The sequence below is a fragment of the Amphibalanus amphitrite genome, unplaced genomic scaffold (assembly GCF_019059575.1).
Source record: "Amphibalanus amphitrite isolate SeventyFive unplaced genomic scaffold, NRLGWU_Aamphi_draft 000356F_arrow, whole genome shotgun sequence".
In the NCBI taxonomy this organism is placed as follows: Eukaryota; Metazoa; Arthropoda; class Thecostraca; order Balanomorpha; family Balanidae; genus Amphibalanus; species Amphibalanus amphitrite.
Window position 1 is genome coordinate 596,150 of NW_024881850.1, and position 12,498 is coordinate 608,647.

The window sequence follows — 12,498 nt, forward strand, 5'->3', positions numbered from 1 at the left end:
CTAGTGCTCTTATGGAGGGGATTTTGGTACCTCGGGCAGCGCCCAATGCTTTTTGGACCTGTTATGGCCTCCGCATCGAAAAACGCTAGATAAAAAGATTGTAGAGGAAGCTTGAGGCTACCTTTCCCCACAATAATATTGGCACTTTATCTTTTAGTTTACGTGTGGGGCTCGCTTGAAAAAGGTCGATTTAACATGGAAACCCTATGGGGTAGTAGTTTTTGAGCGCCCATTTGGCCTAATGCTACCAACTGTTACTGGCTACCCCTGGTTTAGCTAAGTAATTATAATTCTTTCTTACTGCTTTTTGCTGTGCTTATTATCGTAAAAAAAACTTTGTGATTACAGGCAAACATGTCAGAATATGCCAAAGTGAAAGTTGGGAAGCTCAAGCTTAAAGGTGAAAAGGAGAAGTAAGTCGAGGTGGTTGCAACGTCTCAGTCTGTGGCAACATGCTAAATTGCTAAATATTTGTATTTTATATCATGTGCAGCATGAACTGCTTATTGTGCATTCATAAAATGTTTTTTGCCTGGTATTTCTATGCTAGAGTTCCCCATGAAGCCGTTGTTCGGGCAGGCCCATGTTGCAGAATACTTTGGGACTCCTCACGTTTTGTGATACTCTTATGGGTATTTATTTACTTTAGGACCGGCAGCCATTACTTTCGTCACGAACCCCAAGTGATAGTAAGAAGCATATCGCATGACATAATTTGACCTTTTGATTTCATAGCTGATAGTCATTCATGGCACAAACAAGTTACAATGCACCAATACAATATTAACCGTCACCGCCGTAGATCCCACCGACTGCGTACTCCACCGGCCACGCACTGCGCTCCAAGGTTTAGTGAATACATATTAACGATGCTATTCAACTGTGAGGAAAGTGACGTCATGAAATTTCTCGTCGCGAAGCAGCGGCAGTGCCGAAGGCAATGCCTTAGGAGAGATTACAGGCAATGGTAGGTCAAATATTTTTAGGTTAAGTGGTTGTGTATTTGGCTTCAGGCCGAAGGCCTGAAGCCTAATGCACAATCACTTAACCTAAAAATATTTGACCTACCATTGCTTGCAATCTATTCATGCGAGCAACTTTTTCCTTATCCCCGGGTAGGCAAATATCAGTAGGTCAGGTTAGGTAAGGTTAGGTTATGTTCTGATAATTTTTTCCGTGTTTAATTTGCTATCCTACCCCATATCACCCAATTTTTAACCATTTAAATTTCGCCAATATGTATTTTTTTGGTATTATGACGTCATTTTCATTGAATTAAACATGCACATATTTTTCCTTTTCGCAAATGGCAACGGCGCAAACACGTTTATATCGTAATCGCCGCATTCGTATAATTTCGTCAGTGTACGTTACGTGACGCGCGGTGAGATGGCTGGATTTTATCAAGTTTTTGTGTGACTTTTTGCAGTTTTGGTGACATGTAAGTATCATTTCTTGATTTAGGATGTCAAATAATGGAAGATTGTCGAAAATTTCCCTTTGAAAAAGTGTGCCGGTCCTAAAGTAAATATTTACCCTCTTATGTTGATGTCGGTTTTATGAAGAATTCCACATGAAAAACAGCCTTTCCAAATGCAGGCTTAATTGTTCTGGCTCCATTTTTGTCTCATTTTGCTGTACCGTCATCAGTCCAGAGTCATCAAAGCTATTGTATTTCAAATAATTCAATAAAGTTGCTGCTATTTTGCCATGTTTGGTCCTTTTAACTGAAACTTCCATGTTTTCTGAATTCTTGCAAATGGCTTGCATTGTCAACATTTGATACAACTCAGCAATAGCATGCTGCTTGTTGCATCTCATTTTTTTTGTGTGGTAAAAGAAAGGTGGCTTAGAAAAAAATCAAAGTATCAATATTGAAGGGATGCATCAGTCCCCTGTATCAATAACCACAAATCAATAACTGTATCAATAACCCTGTATCAATGGTAGGGGAGAGTGGGGAAAGATGCCCAGGGTTTGACTATGTCATATATTATTCGAAAATGACGATCGAAAAGCCAAAACTTGGAGTTTCAACGGAAGCCGACATCATTTTTCTCCAAAAATATCACACTTTCGTGCCTGAAATATGATAACTTTTTTTTGCTATCAAGCATTTTCCTGAAGAAGTGAAAGGGGGCATCTTACCCCACAGGGTGGAAAAGACGCCCCCTGGCGCTGGGTAAGATGCCCCCTGCACTAAAAGTGACATAAATAGGCACGTGAATCGCCTGAACGAATCAGTAGTCCCTTCGAGCCTGCAGTAGACACCAAACGTCATCGTAAGGGCCCTCAAAAGTAGTCGTAAGGGGCTTCAGAGGTCATTGTTAGGGCCATCATAGTCCAGCGTGGCCAAGCAAGCCTCCGTGGTGGCGTTCGGAGACCACTGTGGGGCCCTTATAGGTCTTCATGATGCTTGAGGGCCCTCGAGCCCATCGTGGGGACCTCAGATGCCAGCGCGGCCCGTGGAGCCAACGTGGGAGCCCTCAAAGGATGTCGTGAGGGGCCATAGAACCAATAATGGGGCCCACAGAGGCCGTCGTGAGGGCTCTCAGAGTCAGATGCCGCCCAAAAAGTCGCTGTGTGGGCCGAGAGACCGGCATGGGGAGCACCCGACCGTACCGGACTCTCAATAGTCCCAGATCGGCTTTTGTCTCTCATCACAAGTATGTAATACATGATTTGACGGGCTGCTTGAAGGACAGCCTACGGATTTAGGGGGGCGTCTTTCCCCATCAGGACAGGGGGCATCTTACCCCAAGGTACCGAAGTAACATTAAATCAGCACAATTTGTTAGCCATAAAACTACACCCTGAAACAAACTGTTTGGGACACAGTACACGCATGTTAATGTATCACGACTATAGCAAGGGACGCAAAAATTATCTACCTTTTTTGATATTTACAATGTTTTGACGCCAAAATATTTTTTGAAAGCAGCAAATAAAAAACATGCAATCACCAGCCAGCCGTTGCCACACTGAGCTTCGCAAATTTTTGTGCAGTTAACAAGGCAGGCTTCTGCTTTACGCTAAGAACATTAATTTCCAGGTTCGATTCTTTGTTTCCCCGCTAGAGGGGGTGGGGCGTCTTTCCCACCCTGGGCATCTTACCCCACTCTCCCCTATCAATAACCACAGGTGCCCAAGAGAGCCCACCACTGATTGGATTAGACAAAGTCAACCAATCGTGAATTCTAAAGTGCCTTGAAGGCTTTGTAATTTGTTTCCTCTCAAAGTTCTTCACATTTCACTGGATTTTCTTTATTGCACTGTAATTTTGAATGTTAGGACTAGGTAATGCTGCCTGGTAACATAATGATAATGTGTGTGTAATGATGCTCTTGTGAAACAAAAACCTTTCAAGAAATCTTTAGTGTTTGGGCATGTGTCAAAAGTGCTTCACATCAACATGCCTATTGCCTACCTTCTTTGATATCACTGCATAGTGCATTTGCCAGGGCTGCAGAGTCGATGGATTTTCGGCGACTCCGACTCCGGCTTCAAAAAACCAGCTCCGACTCCGACTCCAACTCCGGGCAGAATGGTCGACTCCGACCGACTCCAACTCCCGACTCCGACTCCGCAGACCTAGAAGGGCTGCAGAGTCGACAGATTTTCGATGACTCCGACTCCGACTCCGGCTCGGGTTTCTAAAATCGACTCCGACTCCGACTCCGACTCCGGTCACAACTGTCGACTCCGACCGACTCCGACTCCGACTCCGCAGCCCTGGCATTTGCACTGAAAAATGGTGAAAATGAAATCTGTTCAAGGTGCATTGTAGAATATAGAACCTTGAACTTTTTTAGCATAGGTCCTCATTTTGAAAGTTGCTACCAGTTTAGCATTCCGACAGGACTTAGCCAGCATTCAATTTGAATTATTATTCTATAACTTGTTGAAATGATGATCCATGAATATTGAACCAGTAAAACGCCTTTTGGGCGACCAACGGAGCGAGCGAGAGGATGGGCCTTGCACGTGCGAAATTGCGAGGGGGTACCTCCAACTAACTTGTGCACTGCACCCTACTAACCAGTCTTTAGCGATGTGCCAAATTTCAGCGCAATCGGCCTAGCCGTTCTCGAGATCTGGAAGCGGCACACTGCACGTGCGCACGTGCAAGCGGGGTCCAAACTGACTTTTGCACGGCACCCTACTAACTGGTCCCCAACCGTGTACCAAATTTGAGCGCAATCGGCCCAGCCGTTCTCGAGATCTGGGAGCGCCCCCTGCACGTGCGCACGTGCTGTAGCACCCCAACCTTAACACATGCAGTTGAATTATCTGATGGAGACCTAACTGTGTACCGAGTTTCAATTCAATCGGCCCAACCGTTGTGCCGTTATTGAGGTTGCAATTTTGGGGGTTCTTAAAAAATGTCCAACTTTACCACGCGCCACGTGCGGTGGTTGGCAAGAACGCATGGTGGCCATCACACCGCAGAACTTTTACGTCCAAGTGACATTCAGTAAAGAAGACCGCTTGTCAATCGGATGTCCCGTTCCTAAGATATTAGCTTTTGAAGAGCGTCCCCACGGCCGGCCGGCCGGCCGGCCGGCCGCTCATACTCAGGATTTTCCCTTAATTCAGTATGAGACTCCGCTCGCTTCGCTCGCTCCGTAATAAGCTAGGTGTTTGTATCATTTTGTCTGCTGACATTTATACACACCAGTATAACGCCTTTTGGGGCGACTAACGGAGCGAGCGAGAGGGTGGGCCTTGCACGTGCGAAATTGCGAGGGGGTACCTCCAACTGACTTGTGCACGGCACCCTACTAACTGGTCTCTAGCGATGTGCCAAATTTGGGCACAATCGGCCCAGCCGTTCTCGAGATCTGGAAGCGGCACCCTGCACGTGCGCACGTGCAAAATGGGTCCCAACTGACTTGTGCACGGCACCCTACTAACCGGTCCCTAACCGTGTACCAAATTTGAGCGCAATCGGTCCAGCCGTTCTCGAGATCTGGAAACGACCCCTGCACGTGCGCACGTGCAGCAGCACCCCAACTCTGGCACATGTATATGCAGTGCCTAGTGGGTGCCTACCTACATGCCAACTTTCAGCGCAATCGGCCAAGTAGTTACCGAGATATTGCAACAATTACAAAAGTGACACCTCTTCGTTTTGCACGTGGCACGTGCATAAGGGGTCACCCACATGCATCGGGAATAGTCCAATACTTGGTAGAAGGAATGAAGCTACCCTACAAAAATTACCGCGTGTAAATCGGTCAAGTGGTTGCTGAGATATAAGCCTCGCAAAAGCGTGACCACGGCCGGCCGGCCGGCCGGCCGGCCGGCCGCTCATACTCAGAAATTTCCGTTAATCTAAGGAAAGACTACGCTCGCTTCGCTCGCTCCGTAATCATACCAAATGAATGTTAATCAACTTGCTCTGCTTGTTTCAGGAAACACAAGAAGAAATCTCACAAAAGGAAGCATGAAGATGCAACCTTAGATGTGGCTGTGGGGAAGAGCGACTCAAGTGTTCATGGTATGAGTTCAGACTGTATATGAGAGGAAGATGAATTTAACAAGTAAAGCAGACAAGGTTCTGCACAGAAAGTAATCTTGGCACAGATGCTATGCTCTGTGGTGATGGCTTGACTGGTGACCAATGACTACGTAGCTTGGCTACTTTTGAATTATGTTTTAATATTATTTAGTGGTTTGCTCATGATGGAAATAAACCTCCATTTAACATCAATATTCACTTTGATTTTGGATAGAATTTGGTGCAAACAGGTGTTGGTATTTACTGCTTTTGTTGCTTGAAATATAGCTTGCTAGCTAAGAGGCAAATCAGCAATGTCAATGACATTAACCAGAGACTCTGTCTTTTCCAGGCGGCTGGTGGACGGTGTTCAAAGTGTCTGAGATCCGCGGCAGCATCGCCATCGAACTCGGAGACCGAACCTACATCAAGGCACTGGACAATGGTCTCTTCACCATAGGCACGCCACATGCCGAGGGTAGGAGAATAACCATATGCTTATAATTGTGGGGCAGCGATAGTTCAAGTGCAGAATATTTCTTTTTTGCTACAAACGCCTTTGAAACCACTCCCCTGTTCCACCTTTTCTTCAAATTAATGATCGCCTAACTTTATTGCTAAATTAAGTCCCAGCTGATGTACCTATTTGCCCATATGTTTCATTCCTGGTTTACCATTCTCCCCACCTCTCCCCCTCAGGTGAAGGCCCCGACCCGGAGGAGGTCCTTATGGCCGTCCCGGTGGGCGACCAGCGCGTGGCGTTCAAGTCCGGCTACGGCAAATACCTGGGAGTGGACGCCAAAGACCGAATGGTGGGCCGAGCAGACGCCATCGGGCCCATGGAGCAGTGGGAGCCCGTCTTCCAGGTATGCTGAGAGATGGTTTGCAGTGCCGAGGATGAGGCCGGTTCGGTGGTATTGATCGAAAGATGGCTTTATTAGGGGTTCCTTTTCTTAGACCCGATAGACATATGGTAACCTTTTAAATATATCGGATCGGCACTATTTTATGTTTCTGCACATCTTCCTTCAAATAGTCTACTTCATACTTGGCTTATATTTTATAGTATGCGTGATGATGACCTAGCTATTTATGCTCGGCGATATTTTGTATGTGTCGCAAGAGTCGGTCATTATTCTCAAATACTAACAGTGCCGGCTAGAGAGAAGACTTTCGGAACATGCCCCGCGGCTGTCCGTCCAAGACAGATGTCGCCACTTATTCCTACCTCTACCGATGCCACACACCACACCACACACAAACGCTCGCTCGGAGGCCAGTCAAACAGTCGCCAGACCGAACCGGCGGTCGTTACCGTCCTACACAGACACATCCGTCTGGATCCCGGTTGGGGGTCGACGGGCCGACGGATGGCCGGCTGTCGACCGGTGTAACAGGCGCTCCGCGACCGACAGGCTCGGTCGACACTCCCGACAGGCTCGGTCGACACTCCCGACAGGCCCGGTCGACACTCCCGATAGGCTCGGTCGACACTTCCGACAGGGGTGACGGACGTTGTTAAACGGCCACTTCATTGAATGTAGTTGTGCTGTTGTGTCGCTGCGGTGTTGTGGCTTAGAGCGATTGATTGCGGTTCTTCGGATCGGTAACTCGTGGCATTGAGTGGTTTTCGACAGGGCTAGAATATGACTGCGGACTTGCAATGAATTTTGATAGCGGTTTTATGTGAGGTTTTACCAGCTAAAACCTTACGCCTGTCAATCGTCTGGATCGTTCTTTTTTTACGGCACGTGCTACTTCTCTCTCCTCTATTACCTTTACCACCTCTCACCAATCTCTTGTTTTCCTCTGCTCGCCCGCAGGACGGCAAGATGGCTCTGCAGGGCGGTAACAGCCGCTTCGTCTCGGCTGACTCCGAGGACTCCGTTGTAGTCCGCTCAAAGACCGCCTCCGAACCGGAGATGCTCAGTATTAGGTCACACGCCGAGCGGGTCGCCCCCGGCGGCTCGGCCCCCAAGGAGGACGAGGGCAATCTCAACCAAGTCGAGATTAATTATGTGTGAGTTGAGGGTGGTGATGGCTGGTTCCGATAGTCATGGGGATCCTATTTCATGGTGACAAAACTCGATGTAATTAATTCGAGTTGATTTGATCATGTGCGCTCTGCGCTGATTCATGTGGCGTGGGTGTAGGTACTCGTTTGGTGCTCGGTGCGCAATGGTTTTTATTTTTGAGTCGGTGCTTTGTCAGAGGGATTGCGTTATAGCTAGCCTCTCATTCAGGGGTGTGATTTTCATTTTCTCGTCGAGATTCTCTCAGCCACTCAGTAATAGGGGTTTCCACCTCTTTCACTATATGTGTCGTGTCGTAGAAATTGATAACGTCAGTCTTCGTACTGTGCTCGCTGATGGACATAACCATTGATTATAATTTCATCCTAAAAAGGCTTTTGTTGGTCTCGATATTAGGTATCGATTGCGCACTTTATTCCCCACTGTTAACCCGGCTCCACCCTTCCACAGCAAGCAGTTCCAGAAGTTCCAGGACAAGCGGATGCGTCTTCACGAGGGAGGCGCCGAGGAGCTGCGCGCGGCGCGTGAACAAGGTAGGCTGCACGAGTCACTACTGGACCGGCGATCGAAGATGAAGGCGGACCGATACTGCAAATGAGCGACGGCTGACCTGCTGCTTTAAGGTCAGCAGTTTTCGACGCTTTCTTTGAGTGTCGACTGTGGTCCGATGTGCTGCATACACATTAAATGTACGTGCGGGGACCCCCGGAGGTTCTACAACATCAGTGTACTACGGCTGAAAACGTAATGTGAGGTTAAATATCCACTGCTTTGTACAAGTAGTCTGGATCCCTCGGCAGTCAGCATGTTTAGGAACGATGGTTGCTCTCTTTGCGCCATCATTTCACGATATTTTTTTAAGAAGAACCGACATCTTGAAACGACTGGGCTGTATCGTATACTGAATTAAGCTCGGATCAGTGTGACAAAAAGAGAACAAGTATCATCATAACGACTTAGTCCACTCCGACTAAGTTCAATGTTGAGTGGAAGTCGGCGTTCATCGATCGACTGTTCGTGTCGCAACATCACGTACAACATCTTAACGACTCTAGGAGGCATCTAGTTATCATTCCTACACTTCTGCTAGCTAAAGCTAGCTAACTTCGGTCGTAGGTGGTTCCTGCTTCATGATTCGGTCCTCATCGATCATAGTATCGGACATTTTCCGTCAGCTTAGTAGTGGCGCAACAGTCAGTGACATCTCATAATGTAAGAAAACGTTCACGAATCATTGCAAATGTTGCTGGTCATCTCATATTCGATGATTGTGTGATGAATAATGAATATATGCGAACTGTAGCATTGGTTTTACCGGACTGGCCTGCTTTTGTTTGTGGATGGTCGATTAGAAAGGTAAGGAATGATGGGATGGTCGATTAGAAAGGAAGGGAATGTTTACTGATGCATTGGACTTGCGTATGAAAGTGAAGTCCCTGGATCCAGCAAGTGTCATACTCAGCCGCACGGCCGGTATGTATGATATCGTAAATATGGTACATTTTTTATGGTCGATTAGATTTGTGTGGGTGCTAACCACTTATGGCACATGACAAGATATTTGAATTTGCTCGATTAGCGTTAAGGTTGCTAAGTGAGTCCGGGCTAAGCTATTACGTTCGGTGTATTGGCATTGGCTGGCCTCGACCCCTGACCCCTTCCTGGGCTCTTCTGAAAGACGCCCTAGAAAGAACAGAGGGAGACAAAAAAAACAATGGCTGCGCGTCGCTCGACGTCCTAACGGAAAAGGCCGCTTGGCCAGCGTTGCCTCGAGTCCAACATAAGTTGTATGTCGGACTTACTTACGTGCAGTTGTGGTAGCCGTTGTGGTTCCAGTGCCTGCGCCCACGCTGTAAGTTGCTAAAATACATTCATGGTAGAAATCAACGCTGTTACAATATATCGCCCACGTTCTAAATTCCATATATCTGCTCCTGTCGTGTGTGCGCGACATCTGGTGGCACTATGCGACCCGTAGTTCTCCCCGGCGCACCTAGGTGGCACTACCTGTCCCGTGATGAGGCACGACCTGGCGCTGGCGGAGGTGGGAGATGGCGCAACTTCCCGCTAATATAATTTGCACGGTTCCATCGTGAAATGACCATTATTGGTGAAAAAAAAACAGGTTCCTTAACCACATTCTCAATTAAATGTAAACCGGATGTCTCGAGAGGGAATGAACCGACCCGAAGTAGTTCGCTTTAGCCGCGAGGCTTGGTACTTCGATTCTCAACTCCGCCGCCTGTTCTAAGAAAACGTCAGAATTTGGTGTTGAAAATTAACATTCCCACACAGCCGGACTTGACCCGGTTCTCCTATCTACTTAGTTTTGGCCCCCGCAGGCCATCTTCGTCGGGGTCAGATGACGAGTTCCAAACAGGCTCGAACTGAGCTGCCACCAATTACTCTCGGCTCAGCTCTCAGATGCTCCCCTTCGGGGCTTGCCTTAGCGATTGTGCTGCAAGGTGATTTGCATACATTGGCATATTCAAGCAATTATATAAATAATAGAATAACGCTACCAGTCGATCCCAATAAGCAACATCCAGGAAACATTTATAGACGCCTATCGCCTGCCGTCAGGTATTCATCGCGGTAGAACAATACCAGTCAAACACACACAGAGTCGCACAGTATTGTTCTGTGTCCGCATTGAGCGTGACGATCGACGCACACAATGGTCTCCGTCGCTCTAAGGCTCATTCATATGCGGCACCCGAGGCGGCGGCTGCGTTTGGAGCCCCGACTGCACGCAGAGAGCGGGTCAAAGCCGCGCCAGGTCGACTGAGGTCACGCATTCTCAATCGATACATGCTGACGCTGTTTGATCCTAACTCCTAAGTACGGGTGAAATAATCCTTCGTGAACGACGGAGGTCTCTTGAAAGCTCGTCGCTGCTGACACCGGGAATTATCTCCCGTCGTTATTCGTTAACTTATGACATGGTATGTGTCGACGACGGCTTGACACACTCTACAGCTAGTATAGGGCTGACCCCAGACGGCTGGAGACGGCAGAAGCTGTGACCCTGTGGTCCAGCAGAAGGTCCGTATCGGGCCGAGCCCTTGTGCAGTTAGTCCAACCTGTTGCCTCAGACCAGGGTCTCAGGTCTTTGGTCAAATCACACTCCCTGAACGCCCAGGCAGGCTCAGCTACCCGCTGATCGCTGGGTCCGTCTGTCGCTGAATTAGCACGATAGTGCGCCAGTCGATGTGTATAGAGCTAAACCGATCCCTCTTCCGCGATCCCTCTGGACTGAGGCTCCCCTCCGCCTTTTGTGTTCAGCCTTTGTACTGCTAGTTTGGCCTACCTCCGCAATCGCTGTTGTCTGTTGTCCTCTGTTCCGACCATCTACGTGACGTGCTGTGTGCAAACATTTTTATCTCCTTGCCTCCATACCTCCTTTGTGCGTCTACCTTTGTCACTCCTACGAGCGTCCTGTATTTACTTTGTCTTCATCTTGGCTCTCTGTTCCTGATCGAGAAAAAGAGAGAGGGAGAGAGAGAGAGAGAGAGAGAGAGAGAGAGAGAGAGAGAGAGAGAGAGAGGAGGAGGAGGAGGAGGAGAAGTATCACATCAAGTATCACTTGATTTACGAATAAGCCAATCGGAGATGCTTTTGCTATTGTATGAGCCGCGTCATATTTGAGAGCAAATATGTTTGCTGCCAATTTTCCCTCCACATTGACATGAAGTAAATCCTTCATTACGTCACAGATCCGATCTAAATGACGTCACAATGAAATATAAAAGTCGCAATATTTCAAAAAGTATAAGATGAAAACGCGTAAAAACTTGCAGAATTCGTCACTATATCATGAGTAACATTTCCGAATCCTAAACGGTACTTTTTAGAAGGTGGGATAGTCCCTTTAAAACCATGCCTTCACGCACACACTATACCTTTCATGGAAATTGGAATGGGAGTGTGTTGAAGGAACAGTCATCCGCCACTTTTTCCTGTCGCGCATATCAAATAATTTCGAGACATCGAAAGTGAAGAGCTGCGGGATTGCATTCACCCCTGTTCGCACTGAGCCAGCTCGACAGATTGTTTGTTTTCCTCTCATATCCCTGTCATCCTCTCCCTCTCCCACGTCCTCCCACGCCCTCCCCTACTACCATCGTCATTCACAGGCGGGCCTGCTCAACTTTAGCCCCGAATTTATGCATACAATCTTCGGCGTTGTCGGCGTCGGCCTCGGATGGATGGCCAGAGCCGTCGGAGTTCAGAGTTGCTAAGCCGAGCCTCGAGTGGATGTTTTCGGCCGGCCCGCTGCCGTGCTCCGTGGTCTAAAATACGCGGGGTGGCAGGGAGAATAACGGGATTGGTGCTACCCTCCGAGACTTGAAATGGTGTTGGGGTGGTCCTTACCTATGATGGTCATGATTTGCCGATGTTGTTATTTGTGCGTCCAAAACTATGAGGATGCGAATAGGTATTATTGGACTCGGATGAATTTATTACATAAAATGTTCGTCGATTAAACCTCGCCGGCACAGGCTATTTTCAGTCCTTCGACGGCACAAGGGGGGGGGGGTTGGTACGACCCCCCTCGCGTTTGGCCCCTGATGGAGCTAGAGCTTCGCGAAAAAATAGCGAGCGTGTTAGTCTTTTCAATATAACGGAAAAATCTCAGTATGAGCGGCCCGGCCCGGCCTGTAACGCTTTTCAGAGGCTTATATCTCAGCAACCGCTGGACCGATTGGCCTGCGGTCTTTTTTGCTGGGTAGCCCCATCCCTTCTACCCCGTAATTGACTACTTTTGATACATCTCAGTGACCGTCGTGGCACGTGCCACGTGAAAAGTCAAGGGTGTTCAAGCTGTTTTGCAAAAGTAGTGATTTTGAGAGGCTCATATCTCAGCAGCCGCTTGGACGATTGACTTGCGGTAATTTTTATAGGGTAGCTGCATCCTTTCTACCAAAGATAGCGAAATATCGTGTTATTTTTTTATCACAGATG

The 12,498-nt window shown here is 47.9% G+C and overlaps 1 protein-coding gene across 1 annotated transcript; it reads left to right on the forward strand.

Moving 5' to 3' along the window:
- Window positions 1–265: 265 nt before the first annotated feature.
- Window positions 266–8,842, forward strand: LOC122389387 (protein FRG1-like). Its single transcript, XM_043381325.1, has 6 exons — window positions 266–413; window positions 5,415–5,500; window positions 5,853–5,978; window positions 6,200–6,366; window positions 7,324–7,520; window positions 7,984–8,842. Exons 1-6 carry the CDS (start codon window positions 355–357, stop codon window positions 8,129–8,131), a joined length of 783 nt encoding a protein of 260 aa, XP_043237260.1. The 5' UTR covers window positions 266–354; the 3' UTR covers window positions 8,132–8,842.
- Window positions 8,843–12,498: the final 3,656 nt, after the last annotated feature.

Excerpts from the sequence above, each read along its gene's own strand:
- LOC122389387 (XM_043381325.1), top strand. The coding sequence starts at position 355 with ATGTCAGAATATGCCAAAGTGAAAGTTGGGAAGCTCAAGCTTAAAGGT. Across the intron at positions 414-5,414 it reads CTTAAAGGTGAAAAGGAGAA|GAAACACAAGAAGAAATCTC; the intron begins GTAAGTCGAGGT and ends TGCTTGTTTCAG. Across the intron at positions 5,979-6,199 it reads AGGCACGCCACATGCCGAGG|GTGAAGGCCCCGACCCGGAG; the intron begins GTAGGAGAATAA and ends TCTCCCCCTCAG.